The sequence below is a fragment of the Anarrhichthys ocellatus genome, unplaced genomic scaffold, assembly GCF_004355925.1.
Source record: "Anarrhichthys ocellatus isolate YVR2014 unplaced genomic scaffold, GSC_Weel_1.0 scaffold3, whole genome shotgun sequence".
Classification (NCBI taxonomy): Eukaryota; Metazoa; Chordata; class Actinopteri; order Perciformes; family Anarhichadidae; genus Anarrhichthys; species Anarrhichthys ocellatus.
The window spans coordinates 2,880,750-2,904,973 of record NW_022280033.1 but is presented as its reverse complement, the minus strand read 5'-3'; the positions used below and the strand labels follow the sequence as shown (position 1 = coordinate 2,904,973).

Here is a 24,224-nt window from a genome sequence, read left to right as displayed (position 1 = left end):
TTGGCAGCACAGTTTCTTTTCCAGGCCTTCACATCAACTTTAAATTCCAGTTCTATTCCCCTCTTGTCCACTAGTTGCCCTGAGTGAGTTTTTCCTCCTTTGTCGGTCACCTGACTGTCCACCTACCTGCACACCCGCCCTCACCTCATTAGTCTCAGTATACCAGCCCTCAACCAGATCTTCCTCTGCTTGTTTTTGACGATAAACTGCCTCTCCACGTTTGGCTTTTTTGGATTTGGTTGCCGTTTCTGCCTGCGTACCCTAATGAATACTGTGGAGGCTTGAAATCTACCTCACAGAGAGAAGGCCGCGGATTCAGGCTCCAGCTGTTCAACAGTAGAGTCGTTTCTTAATAAATCTACCATAAATTGGTTTACAATTTAAAAAAAACATTTAATCCTACTGGAGCTAATACAATTACAGAATGAAGTACACTACTAACAGAATATATAATATATGATCCGCGCGGAAAAGCTAGTCACTCGCGACTCAGCCTGAAAACACAGATGTTTCCATGCTGAGGGCCGAGCAAGAAGAGCGCGAATAGCCCTCCCAGCACTTCCTCATACAGTTTGAAATCCCCCCCTTTTGTCCATCTTAATTCCTATTGGCTAATTTCAGCTGGCTCCTCTCTCAGCCAGCTAGGACCCCCTGGCTCGGGTGATGCTCCGTCTGCGTCCGCTGAAATTTCTGTAAATCTGACTCTCCCTTGGCTATTCTTCACAGTTTAATACATTCAATGACTGTCTTTTATGGTTTAACACTTCTATGATAAACATTGGATTCTATATAAAGATAAGGATTTGCAACTTTTGGCAAAAACTTCACAAGTTTCACAAGCATAGATATAAAGGTGCTACAAATTCTACTAAGATACACTTCTAACTACAAATTCTAAAACACTTCTACAATTATGAATCTTCTAATTATGTATTCCAAAACACTTCTAATTATGAATTATTAAACACTTCCATTATAATTTCTTAAAACACACTTCTAAACCCAAATTTCCTACAATACACGATTAATGAAGCCTGGTTTACCTACACCAAGTAAACCTGGTTTAAACCTTCCTCCTGACTGCTTTGTCTGCTTCTGACTGCTATTGTCTGAGTTACAGTCAAGTGTGATCATTTATATCGAGATGCTTCAGTGACATTACTTAATTTGAAAGACAATGAATGTATGGTACTGCTAACCATAATAATACTAACGTGCTAGAAACATTATCAGCTATATGTTGGTGAGCTAATCATTAGCTAACTATGGACCTGTTAGTAACTTGGTATGGTAGTATTATTGCATGAAAACATTAGCTGTTAACATGCTAAATAGTACAAGCTAAAGCTAAATACATTAGAAAGCTAACTGTAGGCATCTTAATCTAATAAAAATGCAAAACATAAGTAAAAAATGTGCATGTTGGCATACTCAAAATTACAAGCTTAAGCTAAACATGAGCATGATTAAATTGCTAATCTTTAGCTTGTCATGTAGCCTAATACAACTATATGCATGTCAAGATGCTAACATTAGTATTGTAGCATTCCAATGTAACATCCGGAGAAGTTGTCTCTTTGTACATTGGACAACTCGGTTTTCCGATGTTGAATGGACATTGATGGAAAACACATACAAGCAGGCTATAGACTCTCACTGTAAGCTATCTGATGAGTATTAATGTAAAGACATCTGTACTGAAGGTGTGTGTGTGTGTGTGTGTGTGTGTGTGTGCGTGCAGGCCAGCTGTGTGGGGAGGGCTGGCACCATGTCGGGGAGGCCTGCCTGAGGATCAACTCCAGCAGTGACAGCTATGACAATGCCCAGCACTACTGCAAAAACCTGGGGGGAAATATTGCCTCTTTGCTCACAGACAAACAAGTCAATTTTGTTCTGGAGGAGCTACAACAACACCAACTGCAAGACAAGGTGGGTGGTGTGTGAAAAAAAAATAAGTTAATACGCCTATAAAGGAAATGCATGCTAACAGTGTTGGTGAAAGCTACTGTATAGCCTGTTATTCTCCCGCTCTGGCTTCTTTACACACCATTGTGCTGCAGGTCACATTTTGGATCATCTAATTGAATGTAAGCATAACAAAACTAGAATGACAGCATATTACAGGTGTGTCTCTTCTGTTCCTGAATGAGCAAAGTTGCTCTTTTCAAATCAGTGCACATTTTTTTTAACTGACAACTTGAGTTTGTAAACATTATAAAACCCTCCTACTCAGTTATTTTCGCCAATACTAACACCACGCATGGTTAAGATCATTTTGATAAAATACTCTGATGCCCATACCTGAAAGTTATGGATTGCCATAACCTTCTTCCTCTTCATACCGGCAGTCTATTGATCCCCTTTTTAGTTTGAAATTCCCTCTTTGTGTTTCTGCTCTCCTCTGCAGAGCTGAGTGTTTCCCCGCACAGCGGTCTGTGGAAACATAAAGAGGGAATTCAGACTCAAAATACTAACGTCAGAGGGTAGCCGCTTCATTTGTCAAACTCCTTTGACTCGCATTAGTAAGGGATTGCCTCAGGGTCGGTATGGAGTGGAGTGGTAATAAAAAGAAAAAAAGAAAAGTGCAGAAAAAGTGTTGAAAAATACTTGTATCTTATCGGGACTGGTTTATAGTTCAAGTTAGGAAGGAAATAAATGTCAATTATTTACAGTACTGCACCATATAGTCAAATAGCTGCATCTGCATGTGACTTCAGCTTTCAGCTATAACTCCTGTAGAGAATGAAGTACTGTAATGTGTTGCTGATTGACAACTAGGCAGATATTCATCTGCGGATATCACGTAATGTACATAAAACAATGTCACCTTAACATCAGACGTGTAAAGCTATTTATTAGTAGATGCAAAAGAATGTGTGGTCTCAAGATAATACAAGTTGTGTATCAACAGTCTAATTAAGGAAATAACCAAGCAGAGTTTTTTCTGAAGGGATCAAATTTTGGATGCAAGTTGAAATTTCTCACCAGGACATTTCTGATGTGGCTTCAAGGCATTAAAAACAAACTTCACTGAAGCATTCTTCGCCCACCGTGAAGCACACAAATCAGCTTCGTCATCACTTTTCATCATAAGAAACCCAGATGTCTACAAACGAAACAAGAAGAGTGACAGCATGTGAATGTTTGTGAATGAGCCGGTCACCAGATCAAACACCTGTTAAAACAGATTTAACCGTCCACTCAGGCTTTTTTGATTAATGTGCAGCGTCAGGAGATAAGTGAGCAAATATTTGATCGCTGTCAGAGGAAGAAAGAGAAGCACACTTTCTCAGATAAACAGTTGTGTTTAATCTACCTTTTGATGCTTTTAGGTCATGAGGATTCTAAATCTCTTGTTTTGTCACTCCACTTTTTTTGCGATCACAAATTGAATTTGCTATCTCTGCAAATTCAATTACCAGATACAATCCAGACTGCAAAGGATCGCAAACAGAGCTGCTGAGTAGAAGAGCTTTTGGGTGAATGTGTGGGCATAAATACAAACACAGCGTAGTGTTTAGCGTTTTTTTTTATGAAATGAATCACAGCTGTGGGAAAATACTTTGGATTTCTATCAGATGAAACTCTTTTCATAATCATAATGCGCCTTTTACTAAACAAATCTCACTTGTTTTCTCAGCAAATAATTCAGATGTTCACTGAGCTCCACTTCACTCAGCTGCTATAATTACAGCCCCTTTTGAACATGTTTTCCCCAATTAGTATCTGAACAGTTTCTGCTTTTACAACAATTACAGTCATTTGCAGAAGGTTTGATTTTGGGATCCGCTTTAATGTGAAACAACATGTTTGTTGTTCAGAGTTGCCAGCCGTGTGACTTCTCCTCTTGGCAAAGGGAGACTTTCTAGTTGGTTGCTTCACTATGTGGACTCAGCTCAGCCTTTTATTTTCTTATTATTATGAAGTTTTTTTATTTTTTGCTCACATATTCAAACATATCAACAATTCTAAGACACTGTCCCTGTGTACATGTGAACTGCATACAATTAGGGTTCGTTATTTTCCTTTTTTGTTTCTTTAACAACAAAACTAAGAACACGAGAAGCGACTAGTATCTGAGGTTATCTGAGGTTAGTCGGATTCCTTTTGTTCGTTGCTGTTTTTAATGTTCTTTCAGCGACTCTTGTTGATCTGCAGCTCAAATCGTTGCATTTTCTCCCCATTCTTCCATTCTTCGTTACTGTGTTTGGCCTAGAAATTGATTGCTTTCTGTATTTCTGTGATTTTTATTTTTTTTCTCAGATTGACCTCAGTTCCAAAATGCTAATGCTTGAAAATTTGCCACAACTCCTCAGCTCTACTGATATTAGTGTGCACAATACTTCCAGATGTTTTCCTCAGGAACTGGGAGTCTCAAAAGCATTGTGGCAAAAGTTGATTCTATAGATACTGTGACTGTAAACACCAGTATAGCAACACTGAACAAAAATACATTTATCGTTTTAGCTATACATTTTTCTCTTTCTCTCACCACTGTGTCTCTGCAGACTTTGTCTCCCTGGGTTGGCTTGAGGAAGATCAACGTGTCTTACTGGGGCTGGGAGGACGCGTCTCCCTTCACCAACACCAGCCTGCGTTGGTTACCTGGAGAGCCCAGCGACTCGGGCTTCTGTGCCTACCTGGAGCGGGCGCAGGTGGCTGGTCTTAAAGCCAACCCCTGCACGGCCACCACCGACGGCCTGATCTGTGAAAAACCTGCCGGTGAGATGGAATGAGTGAAGAGGAGAGAGCGGGGGGGGGGGGGGGGGGATCACAGGATAAAACTCAGACTGGAGGCTACAGTTTATTTTCTGTTCAGACAAATTAACAGGTGATAAAACAAAACTCCTGGGCAAAGGCAAAAAGTATACGAATGAAAGAGAAGGTAAACCGTTAAGAAGACTCAGGCTCACATTTCTCAACCACACTGACATTTTCTGTGCTGCTAGAATGAGTTCACTGAAAAGTGAGAAAGAGGAAACAAGTAGGAGCTGTGTTCAATGCATCCTTTGCTGTTTGATGAACTTAATCTCACATCGAACTTCTTTGTCCCCGTCGCTCAGGGAGTCCGCAGAGTCAAAGTGTTCGTCCCTGTCGGACACCTTGCTCCCTGCGCGCCAGCTGCGCCAACTGCACCAGCCAGGCCATGGAGTGCATGTGGTGCAGCAGTACGCAGCGCTGTGTCGACTCCTCGGCGTACGTCATCTCCTTCCCCTACGGACAGTGTCTGGAGTGGCAGACCCAGGACTGCGCAGGTGAGACGGGGGGGAAGTGAACACGGGTGCGGGGTGTCAGTCACGGTGACTTTCCGTAGTACCTTCAAAACATTAATTTACTGTAATATGATGTACTGTTGCAGTTTAAACTATACATCTATGCAAAGTAGTCACAACCTCTCTGGACCGGCTACAGGGACCCACAGACATTAAATACTCTGAACTTCACAGTAACTTCTTTTCTGTCATGCTATTTTAACTTTTACTGAACTTTTTTTTGGATCTCTACACTCTAATATGTAGAAATCTACATATTAGTAGATATTCTAGCAAGGCTTTTGGTTTTACTGTTGGTATTATTTCGGGTTTATTAGCCACATGGGGTGTGGGAGACCTTCGTGGCGGGTGTTCGACTTGCATCTCCCACCGTGGGGCATGCTGAGGTGTCTCTAACTCCATCCTACTGTGCTCTGCAGAGTTAGGGAGGAGGAGGTCTATTGTGAAAGGTGTGGCTGCCATTGTTTGGCGAGTGGCTGTGTCGACACAGTAGAGTCATTTAGGCTTTTAAATGCCTTCTGGATACTTTCTTCATGTCCATTTCTTGTATACAGTTTATCGTTGCACTCAGTCTTTTTTTTAATAACTGTCCATTTTGATCTTCTCCTTTTGGATCAGTAAATGTCAACTCAGAACACTTTCTTCCGTAAAAACTAAAGTACATTTAACGGCCCGAAACAGTCTCTAATTCCCTTAAAGTGTGTGTTTTTCTTCAGGTGGCTTGTGTAAGGAACAGATGAAGCAGAATGCATTCTGGGCCTTCGCCGATAAATACGATTGTAACTTTTCCCATTGAAGCCAAAAGCCAGATGTTAGTGGGTGTTAGTGGGATTGTTGTCCAGTGGGAAAGAGGCTACACAGTTGAGGTCATAACATGTGTGTCTATGAGCTTAGATGGATAGATATAGATGAATGAGGTGGTGTATAGGGCTCCACTCACACCTCTGATGATGCGACGCTGTGTGAACATGGAGTCATTATAGACTCCTTTCCTATTGATCCCTTTCTTATCAGCAGTCAGGTCTCCACCTCGCACACACACTGACACAAACACAGACTCCAACACTGAGGCGGCGCCACCTCTCCTGTAGCTGCAGGGCAGAAAATCGATCATCTACAGCGACGCATGACGAGCTCAATATGAAGTCCCGGCTGCATTTCTCTCGTATCAACACCTCCCTGGGGATGCTGGAGGTTCTTCAGTTCCACCGCTGCCCCTCCACACGGTTTTTGTTTGAGTACATACAGTAGATGTGCAGGATTGTTTGTGTATGTGTGAAACAAGAAGATCATCAACCATGAAAACAGACAGAAAGTGGCAAATCTAGCAGGCCCTGCTGCATGTGGAGCTTATGATGATTTTACATAGTGGCATGAGTCGACATGGAGAGATTTCCTGCTTCACTGCTGAGTAGTTTCCTGTCTGAATAACGTTTCTGTGGTGGCTGCAGTCATCTATCTTATAAAAGATGCTTCTGCGTTCACATGTTTGGGTTGACAAAGTCTCTATCAGGATAGGAACATGGAGAATATTGCTTAAAAAGCAATTTACTTTATGTTTATGTTTATGAATTAAAGCTGATTACCTCAGATGGCAGAAAAGAACCTCACTGTTTGTTGATTGTCAGCGGGATCAGGAGTACTGGCTCATTGTAGGAAGTCATTTCATTCGGAAAACCCTCGAGTGAAAAAGAGATAAACGCTTTGGATATTTATTGTTGGTGCTACACATTTCAATGTATTCTGTAATTTCAGTTTTTCTGCAATAACCAGTTCAGCTTGATATGAGTTAATAAATATTCCTTAACTGTTATTAAGTCATTTATGTGTAACATGGTCTTCAGTAGTAGAAACAAATCATAAGTACGATATATAATAATCTAGTGATTTAAAATGTTTTGATATCATTCACTTAAATGGGAAAGAGCCACACACCTGAAACCTTATCCTTTGTTTGTCTGTAAGAACAATGAGAATAGGCAAACTGCAGAAGTACATTTTACATTATTTTGTACAACAATTTCCCTTTTTCCCAAATCAATGAAGCGTTTAACGAGCAAATAAGACAAATACAAACAAATAATAACCGACCGAGACAGAAGACTTGACTAACATTAAGTAAGTGTTTTAATTATGTTCTTTGATGTTTCATTCGGAAAAGTCGAGGTCAAATAAAGACATATTTTTTCTAGTTTCTAGTGGAAGAAAATATATTAAAAAAAATCAAACCGTCAAAGTATTCCCCTGTGGCAAAACTTTTGTCTTGGTGTTTTCTGTCTTTTGTTCGACAAATAGTCGATTTGTAGCCAGTGTTCTTGTTTCTGAGGAGTTAAGAAAACGGCTTCACAAAGTTCGAGATGTTCTTATCTGGTGACTGGTGATTATTGTTCCTTGCTGGTGCCAGACAGCTCTTCAGCCTACTGTTAGCAAGCCACCATTCTTTTCCCTTCTTTTGGTTTTTAGATTCAGCTCTTACATAATGGCGTCCTTTTTTTTTTTTTTTTTTTTTTCCCCCCCGACATCTCCTTTTCTCTTTTATTATTCATATCTCAGTTTGGTGGCAGAAGGTGTGTAGGAGGCCTTTGTTCTGCCACTGTTCACCTCTGTTGCTCAAACAATGGCATATAAAATATGACATATTTTACATTTCAAATTCCCAAGTATAGCATTGTTGCTCTTCTGCAGTCCATCACGATTCGCTTTGTGTTTCATACTTAGGTTTCTGCTTCACTAATGGATTAATCGTGTCTTGTTTGTGAGACCATGTCTGCAGGCCACAGCTGAAGGATTCATGACCTCGGCTTTGGGAGCTACTTCACAAAAGAAACCCAACTATTGCTTGTCTGAGAATCCAATTTGAACTGGGTCATTCCTTTATCAGATAAATGTGGCCCAAGGCTTTGTATATCATTCCCATTTTTCATGTCGGCTGGAGGCTCACTACACTCTCTCTTCAGCACTCTTGAAATAATTAGCTCCTGTGTTGCCCCAGCAGTCAGATTTTTAACTTTTTAGAGCCCCTTCGAAAGCAAGCTGGTTTTTCAATCCCAGCCTAATTGTGCTGTACCGTGAGTTCTCTTTATAGAATGGACTTTAAAAACAAAACATAAACATATTAGAAACACCTCTCAATGTTCTAGTCAGTCAATAACACCACCTATAACCGCAGCATCAAAATATATTATAAAGATAATTCAACACCTCTCTGCCCTGTTTTAAAACAATAAAACTAAAAGATGGGGTTACGCACAAGTCTCTTGGATTACAGCTTCCAGGAGCTTTTTATTCCTTCAGTCACTCAATGTGTGTATTTTCTAGATAGGTGAATACAGCCCCCCCCCCCCCACACCCCCCCCCCCCCCCCCCCCCCTCCCTCCCCAGGCCAGATGATGGTTATGTTGTTGTAGCCGATATTGGTTTTGCTGCGCAGAGAAATAGGTTTATTTTCTCTGAGGCAATCCTCACAAAACACCAGAGTGTGTGTGTGTGTGTGTTTGCTTTTTTCCGACACACGCCGCCTGTCTGCCGGTTCGTGGCTTCACATGGTACGAGAGGAGCGAAGGAGAAGGCAGCTTATGGCATCTATACTTGATGTATTATGTATGGGGGTGAGGGGCGCTCACACACATCTGTACGCCGCCGGCTTCAGCGATGCTAACCGTCAAGTACTGTAGGAGAAAATGGATTACACAAGATGAAGCCAGACGATGCGTGCCATCCAGGGACGAGGAACATCAAACCCCGGTGTGATGAACAGAATGTGCCACCGAGATGATTGTGCTGAGAGAATTTTTGATAAGATGAATATACCCCCAGCGGGAACGAGCAATCCTTCTTTGCTTCAACAAGATAACCTAAGTTCCCTCAGAACACATGACATGCGTTGTGTTTAGGCATCCTGCCGGTTATTTCTGTCAACGAGGACAGGACCTATGTGTTGGGAAGGAACACAGTGCGGAGTAGGAATGTGGACTTTATTTCTGTTCCTATCACATAAAGCACGTGGTGGATGTTTGCTATATAGCAGCCAACGTGTTCCTTGTTGACAGAACTTTAAAGGCATTAGGGCTCCCGGTCTCCAAGTGACGACGGCAACTTGTGAAAGTTTTGAGCGAGTGATGTTTCGAGGTGCCGGCTGAGATGCAAAACACGTGTCTATCTGGATTTGACCTAGTTACTACATTTCTCTTCCTGCTCTTAGACCCTACAGATACGGCTTTTCCTGGCTGAGACCAAAAAATATTGTGAAAATGTAGGTATTCTGTACGTCGGCTCAATAAAGTATGAAAGCCTCGTTCTTGTAAACTCAACTAGCTCTTACTAACTTGCTTTAAATGTATCCGTTTTAGGTTTTCACTGTTCGTCTTATGGCGAGACACCACAGGTACATAACGTAAAGGAAAAATAGCTAATTGACTAAATAAGGAATAGATATGGCCGTGAAACTTCCCTTGCTGATTACTTACAATACGAAGGTATACAAACTGTTGTTTGAGGACACATTGCTGTATTTGCTACTGAAGTGGAGGTTTCTGAGTATGAGAAAAAAAAACAACCTTTTAAGCAAAATTTACCAGAGCATGAAAAAAAAAGTTTTTGTCTTGTTATGTTCAGGACATCAGTCCTAAAATCCCTCACAAATGAAGCAGAGTTCTCCTTTGCAACGTGCTAAATTCACCAGCCTTACCTCATAAGTCAATTCCAGTAATTGCTTTAGATGTAAATGACTCTTTTGCCTCTATACGCTCAGCCTGGGTCTCCAGTACAGGAGAATGTTCGCTTTGCTGCTGAGCTCTGCATTCAAACACGGAGGAAGGAGAAATTAATCACCCAAGAAATTAGAGGAACATTAAAGCAGATTAAATTGCATAAATCAGTGTCTCTATTTTCATCCACAAAGTAGCCGTTGGTCACAGTTTTGTCTTTGGACACATGTTTGCATTTTACATCATGAAATATGTTTCCCACCCTCATGGGGAAATACAGGCACCATCCAACAAGACTATACAAGGCAAGAACCGCTCTTAATTCTTTCCATATGGAACACAGATTTGGCCAGATGGTTGGAAATGCTATTAAAAATCAGCTCATGCAATAGAGCACATAGCAGGTAAATTACATTATCGACACAGAAACCACAGTTTAGTAAGTGAGCGTGTAAGGACTTCATGTTTTCTATCAATGCAGGAGTTGTCTCTCACATCTGTAAGCGGCTTCCACTCGTGCCATGTGGTGTCCTCATGGCCCCTTTCATCATATTCGTGGCATGCAGGCAGATGCCTGAAATATTTGATGCATTCGCTGTCACGGATTTTGACATGTTTCACAAATGAATTGCAGTCAAGAGCTGCAAATGCACCTTGCAATGTGGCAAGTATGTGTGTAGAGATGAACTGTTTAAACTGTTTTTTCGTGCCCTGATAGGCTTTAAGATTTCGGTCTGTTCTGCTTCTTCTCTCAGGCTCGAGGAAAGAAATCATTCAAAATACACATTTAGGCGTAAATTTTACTACTTTGTCTGTTCGCGTCAGTAGATTTCTCCTAAACTCACCAACATTTCTGAAAACTCGTAATATAAGACGTGAGTAATCAACTGCGGAAGTTTCACTGTGATGTCTATTAATTATTGTTTTACCCTTTTCACCTGTAGTGTCTTCAGAATGTAGTGACTTTTACAAAACATGTCTTTTTCTCAGACTGAGACAGAAATCTCCACTTCAGCAGCAATTACATCCACCAAGCTTTCCACTTTCATTCCTATTTATATTCTGAAGGTTTTACAGAGTTTTAGTTTGTATATCGTTAACAGCCTGAGATATAAATTATAAAATATGTGAAAAAAATGTATTGGTTGACAGTATTCTTTAATGGAGTGATACAAAGCAGGGGGGAGACATTGCTGCCACGTAGTGGGTGCAAATTGGATAAATTATATCAAAGATAGATGAAGACTTTTGTGAAAATACAAAGGTTTGGCACATTTGGCTTACAAAGAGCGGCTACCAATTCCCTGCAATTTGAGTCATATTTGAGGAATTGATGAACAGGCCTGATATATTTATTGGGTATTAAAGTCGTGGGTGTATAAATATGTACTTTTCTAGCAGGCGAAACCCCACTGTGTGGTGGATTTGGGGTATTCTGTTGAACTGCCTCTCTTTGAAGTGTTGACTGTAGTGGAGCTCCAGTGTGTTGTCGGAGGGGAAGTGAAATGAGGGAGGAAGAGAGGGGAGGTGAGAGTAAAAACCGGAGGGAGGAACGCGGTAGAGGAGACACGATAGAAGAGCGGATGAAGAGTTTCTTTTCTTTGGGATTTCATTTATGCCTAAAGTGTATTGGTGTCATCCAGAAAAAAAAAAGAATCTAATTAAATAAAAATGGCAGGAAATGAGGGAGAAGAGGGTACAGTGGCAGCTCCTAAAGAGCGCGAGAGGGGAAGACGGCTTAGTGAATAGAGACCGCCAGAAAGATGCAAAAGAGGAGGATGAAAAGGTGGCAGAGCGGAGATAAAGAGTGAATCCGAGAGAAGAAGTTTGTAATTATAAAGGGGCCGAGAGAACAAATGAATCGGCATTGCTGCAGTTGAATAATGCAACGGGGGGGGGGGGGGGGGTATTTCAAGCAGAGCTAGCTAGCAGGGACACAGAGAGAGAAAGAGATCCATGTTCAGCTAGAACATCTGTGGCTTATGGAAATGGCTCGTGTTCAAAAGAGAAACAACTTTCTGGAGAAAATGCTAATTTTACTTGACGCTGCGTTTGAATCACCTTCGCCGGGGCCTAACAGAAAACAGCGCCTCGGATAACTCCTCTCAACCTTTTGGGTTTGTTGTGTACACGCCGAGATACCCACTGAGTTTATGTTCCTGCCTTTCTCTCGTGTGTATTCCCACCCTCGCTTTGTAGACTAAAATGTACTATGACAGGAAGACATGTTGATGTCGAGAACGGCAGCAAAACAAGAGTGACGGACTCAAAAGGAGCTGTAGAGTTGACCTGGGAAAGGCCGGCTTTTCCACAAACAACAAAGAAAAATGTCTTATTCTTCTCACATATCGCCACGTTCAGGGAACATAAAGGGCTTCAGTATGGAGATGTTGTTTTCTATTACAACTATTGAATGCCATACCATAAAGAAAGTGTCATTTTTAATTTGCACCAGTGATGTGTTTTTGAATGTCACGTCCACTTTATGAATACAGATGCGTTTCTCAACATGCTGAATGGTGTGGGAAAGAAAAGTCAATTCCTCTCTGAATGTTGAGGGTCAAAGAAAAAGGTGAGAACAGAAGACGCTAAGTACATTAGAGGCCGATCACTGGAGGTGTTTATTGTGTTCATGCTCGGAGCTTGAAGCTGTTAGGATTAGCTTTAGTACAGTGTGAAGGACAGACTGTGGTCAGAACACGTCTTAAAGGCGCTTTACCTTCATTGTGTGTTGAGGACAACACTGCTGAAAGGCAGATATAGCTTCTGTTTAAATGCGTATGCACTAATACAGCAGCACTGAAATACATCTGAGCGACGCATTCAAGGTCTTTGTTTCTCTTTCAGTTCAATTAACCTGTTGATATTTGTCAGAGAAGTTCTGTGCAAGAAGTACAGACACAATGAGATGAAAACTGTCACCTTCTGATTCATGGTGAATCTGCAAAAACATTGTTTTATATACACCGGTCCATTTTGGACTGTTTTGCTTCCGTAAGATGTCGTGTTTCAGATTAGTGCAATAAAACCATCCAAAATATACATTAAGGTGTTTATTGCTTCTGTGTATTTCTCCTAAACTCACCAACAGTTAGCATTATATAATTCCCTTATTTGCATATTTACACAAACAATTTCAGAAGAAATTGTAAATGACTGTAATGTAATGTAATACAACAGTGGATCCAAAATCCCCTCGAATTTCCACATCTCTAAATCTATGCAAAATCAGCACATATTTAATAAAACAATGCTTCATTAAAACAATCAATTAAGGAAGGATCATGGTGGTGTCTATTGGTTGAAAACAGCTCACTTGATTTCCTTTTCGGTCATTTGTAACACTTTTTGGAAGGCACTGACAACCAGAACCCTAACAGACTCTTCCTCACTTCTCTCCATTTCTCTTTTGATTCCTGATCGCCTCTCCCTTTCTCCCCCCGTCTCCCTCCCCACCTCTCCCTTTCTCCCCCCCTCTCCCTCCCCGCCTCGCATCCCCTCCACAGCCCAGAACTGTTCAGGCCTGAGGACATGCGTCGAGTGTTTGGAGAGGACGGAGTGCGGTTGGTGCGGCGATCCCAGTAACACCGGCAGGGGCGTTTGCATGGAGGGGTCCTACCGAGGCCCCATGAAGCCTGCCGGTGCCAGGGCCGGGCCCCCGGACAGACTACGAGACAGGGACATGGTGCTGGATCAGAGTCTCTGTTCGTCCGACAGAGGCTACAACTGGGCCTTCATCCAATGTCCCGGTGAGTGAACAGCTGGAGCACGTGCTCATCTACTGGTCACATTCTGTCACCCAGCTGAATAACAGTGAATAACATCGCTACTCTCTGTGGACCTTCGGCACCACTTTCATCAATACACTGAACATAATCTTCATGATGGGGGGGTTTGTAGCTCTAGGTTTTCCCTAATAACCTGAGTGTATCCTGTGTGTGTGTGTGTGTGTGTGTTTGTGTGTGTGTGTGATGTCCTCCCAGCGTGCCAGTGTAACGGTCACAGCAGGTGTGTGAACGGCAGCATGTGCGAGCACTGTGGGAACCTGACGGCGGGGGTGCACTGCCAGAGCTGCATGCCCGGGTACTATGGCGACCCCACCAACGGAGGGAAGTGCAACGGTGAGTGCAAAAGGTCACAGCGCCGTATTGTGTTTTCTCTTTTTTTGTTTTTTTGGAGCTACCAAATTGTCTTTGATTTAAGTCCTTGAAACGGGGGAGGGGGAAAACAAAAATCAGCTGTCTGGATGTTTTCTTTTTCTCCTCCGCTGCAACAATCTGCCGTCTCTGAAGATAGAATCCCTCAATTTCAAAATTGCTTGAAACAAGTTGATCGCTCTGAGACGGAAGTTTGCTGTGAGAAAGTTTTGTTTTGCAGAGCTCAATTATAGACAGAAGTAACAAAAGTAAAAGGTTTCTCCTGGTGTGTTTTGGATGGAACCCCCTATGAGAACTCTCTGTCTCCTTCACCTCTCGCTCTCAATTGCTTTCATAGAAATAAAGAGCCGTTTAAAATGTGTATATGTATATGTGTGTATATCTATCTATCTATCTATCTATCTATCTAGATATATTTATATCTAGATATACATACACACATTTTGAACGATGAACGATCTATATATATATCTATCTATCTATCTATCTATCTATCTATCTATCCATCCATCTAGATATATCTATCTAGATATATCTATATCTAGATACACACATTTTAAACGATGAACGATATATATATAAATAAAAAAAATATCCCCTGAAGGCAGCAGGGGACAACAACACTGTAATGGACACAAACGTCCTGACGGGGGCAGTGCTTAAAAGCTGTGCAGGCTTTGTTTTCCGTTGAGCTCATGGCGACCAGCGGAGCCAGGATCGAGGTCTGCAGAGAGAGAGAGAGAGAGAGAGAGAGAGACTTGGAAAGATGGTGCAGATGAAGGCTCTCGCGGAGGTGCACGCACGGTTCATGGGCATCCATATTTTTCTGCTTGGAATCCGCCTGTCAGCAGCTTTGTTTTGTTTCGCATTCAATTAATCACAGCAAGCAGGGTTTGTTAGCTTGTGTGTGTGTGTGTGTGTGTGTGTGAGAGTTAGATAATAGAAAGCAGAAGCCACAGGAAAATCCGGGGGGGCTGGGGTTTTTGGAAGGTGTATGATACAGTACGGGCCTGGATGGGAGATGTAATGAATGAATGAGTGAGTGACTGCTGGAGTGTGAGTGAGGAGGGTGAGGAGGGGGGGGGGGGGGGGGGGAGTGAGCGGGAGGTGCAGCAACATCAGTCTCGCTGTGACAGATGTGCTTTTTGGCTCGTGACATTAAATCGCTCTTAATCATTTTCTTATTTCCTGAGTTGACTGGTGTCTCCGTCCCTGGCGGCTCCTCACAGCGAGCGCAGCGCTGATAGATGCACGCCTCTCTCCGCCTCCGTACAGGACTCTGATGCACTTTTCTCTTCTACTTTGGCTTTCTTTGCCATGTTTTCCGTTTCGCTCCTCTGTCTCGCTGTCTTTTGACATTTTGCTTCGCTCTCTCTTTAACGCTCTCCGGTCATGTTTTTCCTGCCGTTTCTCTCCCCACATGGTCCATTCTCTACTCCTCTTTCATGCCTCCTTTCCTTTTATTGTTCAGGCCGTATTTGTTCAATTAATCTAGCCCTTTCCCCTCTTTCATCTTTTCTTTTCTCCCTTCTCATATCTCCTCTCCTTTTCCCACCTATTCTCTTCTTTCCTCCTTTTCTGTCCTTCTTCCCCCTTTCTTCTTCTCTCCTTATCTTCTTTCTTTTGCTTTCCGTCCCCTCTTCTCTTCTTCCTTCCCTTCTCGTTCTTCCTGGTTAAACTGGATTTGTAGAGAGGCTTGTGTCATTGGTTCTCACCTCCCTAGAGCTTCTTTTTTTGTCTCCACTGATTGCACTGACCAGACTCATCCGTCCACCTCCATCCGGCTTAAACCCATCTACCTTTACTTCCTTCCACCTTCATTTTCCCCTCTTTTACTTCCTCTACACTCCTGTCATTCCCTCTTCAGATCACAATAAGTCTCTGTCTTAAATAGTCCATCTGTCCATCAATCCATTCATCCGTTCTATCTCCATCTCTCTTTATAAAAGGGACCACTAGATTTACCTTGAGTTAAATGGCCGGGAGGCAATGACGTGTGGCCGATTAGAGGACTGAATGATAGAGCGACGGCTGTCGCAGCTACCAGGGAGGGGAGAAGGCCTCGGCTCATAGGGTTGTAAAGGGGATGGACGGGTCAGAGAGGCAGTGGGGGAGGGAAAGGGGGAGACGGAGTGAGAGAGAGGAGGCAACAGGGACAAAGGCACGCCGACAGAGAGAGAAAAACAGATGAAACCATGTGGTGAGATACACAAGGTTAATATCGGAGGAAAAGGACAGTTGCCCTTGGCTGGAGAGACGATGAAGGAATAGAGGAGGAGATGGAGGGATAAAAAGAGGAGGAGATGGAGGACGGACAAAGGAGAGGAGAGGGGAGTCTGTCCGTTCCCCCTGTCCCTCTGACAGATGATTAACTAACCTTGTCAAATCTGGATGAAGTGTGTGTGTGCAGGGCATTAGTGTCCCTTTTCTCTGAATGGACCGTTCACCTTGTGCTGCACACATACCAAATCAAACACACTTGAGCCAACCTTCAGCTGCAGCAGACAACATGTTGGATCTCGGTTTAGACTTTTACTCCCTCAGAGGAGAACATGCATACCGAGAGTCTTTCATATTCTGTTGATTTCGTCTCTAGTTTTTATCACAGCGGAGAGACGGACAAACACTGTTTTCCCATCATATGCATCAGTGGAAGGGTTGCGCTGTTAAACATCCGCACATGGAAGTAGTGCAACCAAACTTGTGTCACTGAATGGTTGTGTGGGGTTTGTGGTTTGCTTAATGGCACGTAAACAGTAGTGAGGATAAGGAGAGAGTTAAAGTGGATTCGTGCATCTCTGTCAGGGTGTTACAGAAGCTCTGCCTCCTCAGAGATGTGACGTCAAGTCACGGTGCACACGTTCTCAGTCCAACATGCTGACAAATCCACTTAGTAAGGTTTGGAAGAAACATCATGTTCTGGGCTTTAAAACTGAGTTAAATGTGAACAATGTCAAGATCACTTAAGATAACTCAACAACACTTTGGGACACAAACACACTTGAGAAGCAATTTGGAGACGTCCCTTTTGGATCTGGGAATATGGGGTCTGCTGTTTTCGGACATTTCATTTACCAAACATTTAATCGGAAAATAATTTTACAATGAATCAATATTAAAAAAGGATTCTTGGGTAATGGCACGTATTTCTTAAAAGTGGATATTTGTTTGTCTGTATATAAGAAGTGGACTTGGGCATCATGACGTCACCCATTGGCTTGTGTAATGCGTTTTTCAAGCCTTGGAGTTTTGCATTTTGGGCGTCGCCATCTTGTTTTTTTGGAACCAAAAGAGACACGAGAGGGTGGAGCTAAGTACAATGGAATACCTAAAGCATACCTTGTTTTGTTGTCTATTTGACTCTAAATGGACAATAATTTCCGAAACGAACATCATGCTGTATTGAAGAAGACTTGAGACTAGCGATTGAGACCATAAACTCATGTTTACAATGTTTACTAAGGTAATACATCAAGTGAGTAGTAGTCATTTTCTCATAGACTTCTATACAACCAGAGGAGTCGCCCCCTGCTGGTCATTAGCAAGACTGCAAGTTCAAGGCCCTTCTGCATTAGCCTCACTTTTCAGACCCAGTTTGCTCTCTGCGTCTGTATAGTGGGGGTATTGGTGAGTAATCTGATTTCTTAGCAACTGAGTGTTAACAGGGCCTTTGGAATATTCAGAATGTCACTTTACCTCCCACAGTCATATAGTTTCTTGTGATGTTTTGGTGCTGGTGCTCGGGTTCAGTGAGGTATCGCCAGCAGCAGGCAGACCATGGTGCTCCCACGCCTCCTTCTGAATTGTCTCCCAGGCAAGACTTCGGCTTGTGTTGTTTTTCCCTGTGCTTGTTATCTTTTGCTACTCAGTGCTTAAGCGTGCAATTCTCCTCTCCCATCAGCGGCTCATGCTGAACACTTTTGTTGCTTCCATAAATTTTGCATGATTCACATCAGCGGCTCCCCGTGTCCATCTCGCTCCGATACTCGATCTCTCCCTGCACTACCTCACTGCTGTCTTACATAGAAACGCTACACAAGTTAAAGGACGTTTTGTCAAGTTCCCTCATCTTTTACGGGTTCAGCTCAGTTCAGTGCCTGGTTCTTGTGTGGTTACGGGGCTTCTGCTGATCTTCAGGCTGCCATTGTTCCAAAAGGGAAAGGAAAGAATAAGATGTATAAATACAGGAATTGTTTCTCTATTTTCTTGTAGTGAAAGTGTTTTTCGGTCAGGACAGGTATCTTTTCCAGTAGAGCGATTCTTCTTTTTTTTTTTTTACAGTGCTCTTAAGACCATGCAGTTGGTGGATCATTTGTGTGGTTATATACTGTTGCTTGAAGGGCCACATTCTGAAGCACTTAAGCTTAGTTTATACTCGCTGTAGTGAAGCGCCAGAGAAAGAGGTAATCACAGTCTGTGCGCTCTCTCTGCATTTTTGTAGCATGGCGCGCGCAATCAGTCTTTTAGACGTGAAATAGGTCACTGATAAAAGCACTATTTACATGTCTAGGGATTATACAAAGGTCAATTCACATTTAAATGCTTGAGAAACAGGAGGTCTGAAAAATATATTTTGCAGCCAAATCGAATTGTTTAGAGGATATTCAATTTGTTTCTTTCTAATGCATGTCATACTTAACTTCTTTCTTTACAGGGCTTGTACAAAGTCAATAAAGTAGTCCGTGAATATGAGATATGAGCTTACAGTTAATTACAATCCCTCCTCGGCATAGTGGAAGTTGGTTTATGGCGCTTTGACAGTTTCACTAATTGTCTTTTTGATTCTTCGCAGTTCATTTTGTTTGTATGCCCTCTGGCGTTTCTGAGAATAATGCAACAAGCAGCGCATTTTAGCATAAGCGCATTTGTGCACGCTCGGAGCTTACGCGCATCTGCGCAGGCTCCACGCTACGATGCCAAGAGTGTAAACAAAGCTGTAGAGTTAAATTAGGGTGAATGAGCTGACTTTTAGCATTCAGTCGTTCACATAAACTAAAACCAACCTCCAGTTGGCTATGGCAGGGTTCCCTCTTCATTCCTAAAAGCCATTGAATTCATCCATCTAAAAATTATTTCTCAAAATTCAAAATAAAAGAAGAAGAATGACCAAATGCCTCTTGCATTAACCTCACGCACATCTGGATAGCGAAACTAACAACACTCAAAAACCTGCCTTATGTCACATCTTGTTGTCGACAACAAAACACTCAATTTTAAATTTCAACTTTACCTCAAGACCGTCCGTACCAAAGCAACAGCATCGGTCGTTTGTTCAACCAATTAAAATGTCCTTCATTTACTTGACTTAATGTTTTCCTGTGAAGCGACCGCTTGTGGAAACGTGACCAAGGACTCTCCTCTATCTGCAGCTAACATGGAAGTGATGGAGGAGGAGGTGTTGGTGGTGTCCCACCACAACGCTGTCACCCAGAAAGCATGATTAAATACAAATAATTTGCAAAATCAAGTATGTTTTGAAGTGAACTTATGTCCGTTATGTTTTCTATTAACATAAAGAGGTCGATATCCGCTTGTCGTGACTTGAGCGTTGACAGTGTTCTACATATGTATGGACACTGATTCATGTTAGGGTAAGATTGTGGTTATATTTAATACAAAAAACGTCTCCAGTGACATCAAATGTGTGTTTTCCATTTAAGTGGACAAATTGCCGGTTTTGTTGTAAATGTATCGTGTCCTGTTTTCCAAATGAAAGCAACATGACATTGTTTTCCTGCCGTCACTACACAGGCAGCTGAAGAAAGAATCTCTGTTTACCATCACAAGAGGTCGCTTGTCAGGAAAACAAGTCCTGAAAATAGATTTAAATTTAAACAAATAACCAATGGTGATGTTTTCTTGTGAGGCTGGTCTCTCCTGCCCCCCCCCCCCCCTCTCATCTTCCCTCTCTCTGTCTCTGTCCCTAATTTTGAGGTTTTGATGCACAGTCACTAAGCAGGGTGCAACAGCGGGAGTTCTTTGTAAATTTGTGTTCAGTGCAGGAGCCATAGAGATGTTGAGTGATGTCTCTGTAAGAAACTGGCAACCCAGCAGCCTCAGCGAGAGACTAGGACAGTCAGGACAGACAGGACAGCAGCGTCGTGTGTGTGTGTGTGTGTGTGTAATGGATCAGACAGAGCCAGCTGTTGTTGAGCTTCAGCAGCAGACAAAGGATGCTGCCTGCAGAGTCGCTCCATTCAGCCTTCTCTGTGGAGAAGCTGCCAAATCCACTCTCACCTGCTGTCTTAAGTGTGTCTGTCGGTGTGTGTGTGTGTGTGTGTGATGTGTGCTATATATGTTTATGTACCTGTGGAGCCTTGTGGCGGAAGTACCCAGCATTCTCAGCGGTATCCAGTCATCTTCCCTCTGGCAGCTCTATTCCTGGCTTCAGCCTGGTCAACAAACCAGCGCATAGAAAAATCAAAAGTACACACACACACACACACAAGTACCAACACACAAAGCCACACACATACAAATGATTTTTTAAATATGATTTCAAACGGCTTTTGAATGCTTTTTGATCTCCAGTCAGCTGCTGCTGTGACTCATGTTTTGTCTAGAATTAGCTGCTTTCTTTGAGATGCCATGCTTTCATTCTTGGCTGACAGCTCACGCACACATTAACCAGCATAAAATACATATAACTGGCTCCCATGCTATCATGTCTGACAAGCAGTAGCGTTGAATAAAAATGCCGTATTTAGACCAACTTGCGCCACAAAAATGCAACCACGCCGCCTCACACACAGAACATATCACAGAGCTTTAGAAAGAGAAAGAGAGGCGTGAAAGGGAAGCGTGTAGCCACTCAGCTCCTACATCAGTGATTGTCCTGTGGATGACAGAACTTATTAGATGTCGGAACAGTTTCATAATAAATTTGGACTATATTAAAGGGCGGGTTCATCTGCGTTGTTTTCCCGGGCTTTTCAAAAGGAAACGCCCACTCAGCCGTTTGCACAATGCAGTGACGTAGGAGACCAAGGTAAGCTCATCAATAAGGTTATGAATAGTGTGAACGCTCGCACGAGCTGAGTCAGCGTTAGCTGGGTTAAGTTTGGAAATGACTGAAAGGGCTGGTTCGGATTGTTTGAAGTGTTTTTTTGTGTATACTCTTGTGTTCTGAGGTGAAATGATTGCTTTTGGTAATATTCAGATCCACATAAGTTGACCAACCTTTTTGGAAGACTGCATTTGGCAAATCTATAGTTGCATCAGGTGAGCAAACATATACACTTTGATCACTAGGCTTTAAAGTCTTACACTGTAGCATACATCTCTTTAGATGCATCTATTTTTAAATGTATCTATGAAAACAAAGGTTTATTCCTGTTGAAATCGGCTTTAAATCATACAAGTATGTAATTATGAGGCATTATTGTGTTAATCTTGTGCGATAAATGGTCCTAAAATAACTGACGCTAACATGATTATAATTTTAACCAGCTTCACGGATCAGAGGAAAGTAAAGACGGCTGAGAGAAGCAATCTATATTGAAGGGCTCTTTGATATCGCTGGTTTGAAAATCATTTTTCTCTTCGTATGCGAATATATATGCGTGTGTGTGGTTCCACATATTTTACAGACTTCCCACCACTCTCTTCTGTGATGTTTGCCCTCGACCCTTCCCCATCATCCCTTCATCAAACACAGGAATATAAAGCCCTGTCCGCTCTTATCCAGCCAAACTGCCCCGTCTGTGGAACTGAACAAAGGAAAAGCAGGAGTCAGCAGTAGGTGGAAGGTGACATTGATGATGATGATGAAGATGATGAAAACATATTCATGGAGATGAGCGTGTTTGATCATAATCTGGGGGAAATGGCAAAGTGAAGAAAAGGGAATATCGAATTTTGTGGCAAAAATGATTTACAAAACCACTTATTTTCATTAGTGTGTTAAGTATTGCATCTCAGGAGGGCTTAAAGAGACGGGTACTAAAACGGAGGGTTAGTACAGGTATATTCAGAGGGACAATATGAGAAATCTTTAGGCGTCATCAGCTGTAACCGCCATATGAGAGCGGTGCAGATGTACACACCTCTAGCTGACAGCCGATGCTGCCACATTAATGCTCTGAATCTCGTGTAATGCTCCTTTTAAAGACATCGACATTAAACATAATTAAGGGTTTTACGGACTCATCAAACATCGCCAATATGTTTGGTGAGCGGGTTGATGTTCAGCCTTCATTGAGAGTGTACAGCAGGCTGTTGCAATTGGAGGAAACGGTGATGAATCTGTCCTACATCATGAAAAGCAAGCTAAGAATCAGAGACTCCTGTTTATTAGCTGCATGCTGCTTGTTTGGAAGCCGCCCTCTTCTCTATACGAGCCACTGAGATATACAGTACGACTAATAATAAGACGGCAATTAAAGGTGTCACTCTTACACAGATGTGCACACATACATGACACAATCACCATCACAAGCACATTGACACACGCACACACATGTTCCAGCTGTATAATATTCACAGATGATTTCCTTGTAGATCAATCAACACCTCTGGTAGGTGTGAACGCGTTGCAAAGTGCTGAATGTTTAGGAATCTACTAGGAACTACTGCGTATTTGATTTTAGGACGGCCACATTGTTTGAGGTTCGTGACCTCTACTTAGTGATTCTCACTAATGTGGCCTGCACAGGGGACCTGGCTTGAGGCACGTTTGACTGTTTTATAAATACCGTTGCAATTGTGTTTTAGATCTTATGTCCAAACGCACACATCCAAATATTGTTTCCTGCTGCAAGAAGACGCTCAACGTTTATTGTAAATGAGGTTCTTAAACCCAGCTCGTCTAATCGGTGATGAAGAAAACAAAAAATACCATTTGTGTTTTAAATGGGGTTGCTGGTTCGATCCCCGCCACCTCTAGAGGGATTGAGTGAAATGTCCATGAGCAAGGCGCTGAACCCCTAACTGATGGGCAGGTTCATACACTCTACCTTCAGTGTATGGAAGGTGTATAACAAGTATCTTTAAGGTTACTGCTATAAATGTTGCAGCATGCATCAAGATGCTACACTGTGTACATGAGAAGACATACAACTGATTTGCTGATACAGCATTTAATAAAAGTTGAATGCTTTGCTTATATGTATGTTGTATCTTGTTTTTGCAGGTTTCTATAAACCTAAACAAATATTTCATTGCTATTTGTCTGTTTGTTTGCTTAACTGCATGAAGTCTTTGAGACGTCAAACAGGAGTTATGGAAATGTGTTGCTCAACACTACTCCCGCTCACACCATCTGGTTATCCTCTCTTTCTTTTTATCTGTCAGCGGCATGTCGTTTTTATGGAGAGATTCTGAAAGAACAAAAGATAAAGAATAGTAAAAAAAAAAACATTTGGAAGATGAAATTCCAGAGATGATTCACATGGTCAGGAGAAAAAACAGCTGGCCCTAATTCATTTATTGTATTCATGGTGTGAACTCATCGCTTTCTGTCGGAGCAGAGGAGGTGGAGAATACGTACATTTGTTGAAATATCCACCAAGCGATATTTAGCAGCAGCAGACAAGAATTCACAAAAATGTTAAGCACCACACGAGCCCTTGATTTGTTTCTTTCCCATTAAGCTATATTTGAGTTTCATAAGTGCACGGCCCATGGGAATAAGACGGAGCAGAGCGAGGATTCTTCTCTAATGTCTTCTTATTTCCTCATCTTTACCTGTCTGACTCATAGAGAGACACACACACACACACACACACACAGCCTAGTTCCCACCTACACACATTCAAACACACCCGACAACAGCGTCTTTTGTATTGTGCATGCAGAGGCAGTGGGGTGAGAAATTGTGCTCTCTTCAGGGGGCTCGCACAAGTCATGTGAAAAATGATTTATATCAAATCAACCTTTTTTATTTTTTCTTTGCTAAGATATCAGGATTCTTTATATCGCCGCTTATTTCTTTGCTGTCAGCAAGTCTGTTGCTTGATGTGCTTTCTCCTCCGTCCATTTCATTCATTCATGCTCGTGCTCTTTTATGAATCCCCTGCTCCTACACCCCTTCATCTCCAAATGCTCTCTCTCTGTCTCTCTCTCTGTCTCTCTCTCTGTCTCTCTCTCTG

General features: G+C 42.2%; 1 protein-coding gene across 3 annotated transcripts in view; it reads left to right on the top strand.

Moving 5' to 3' along the window:
• atrnl1a (attractin-like 1a) overlaps positions 1–24,224 on the top strand; it is a 199,824-nt gene that overhangs the window by 60,407 nt on the left and 115,193 nt on the right. For all 3 annotated transcript variants that reach the window (XM_031872746.1, XM_031872756.1, XM_031872738.1), the window contains 5 exons: positions 1,742–1,929; positions 4,509–4,722; positions 5,064–5,255; positions 13,486–13,728; positions 13,963–14,100. In XM_031872746.1, coding sequence (XP_031728606.1) covers positions 1,742–1,929; positions 4,509–4,722; positions 5,064–5,255; positions 13,486–13,728; positions 13,963–14,100 — 975 coding nt within the window. The remainder of the gene's footprint in view (positions 1–1,741; positions 1,930–4,508; positions 4,723–5,063; positions 5,256–13,485; positions 13,729–13,962; positions 14,101–24,224) is intronic.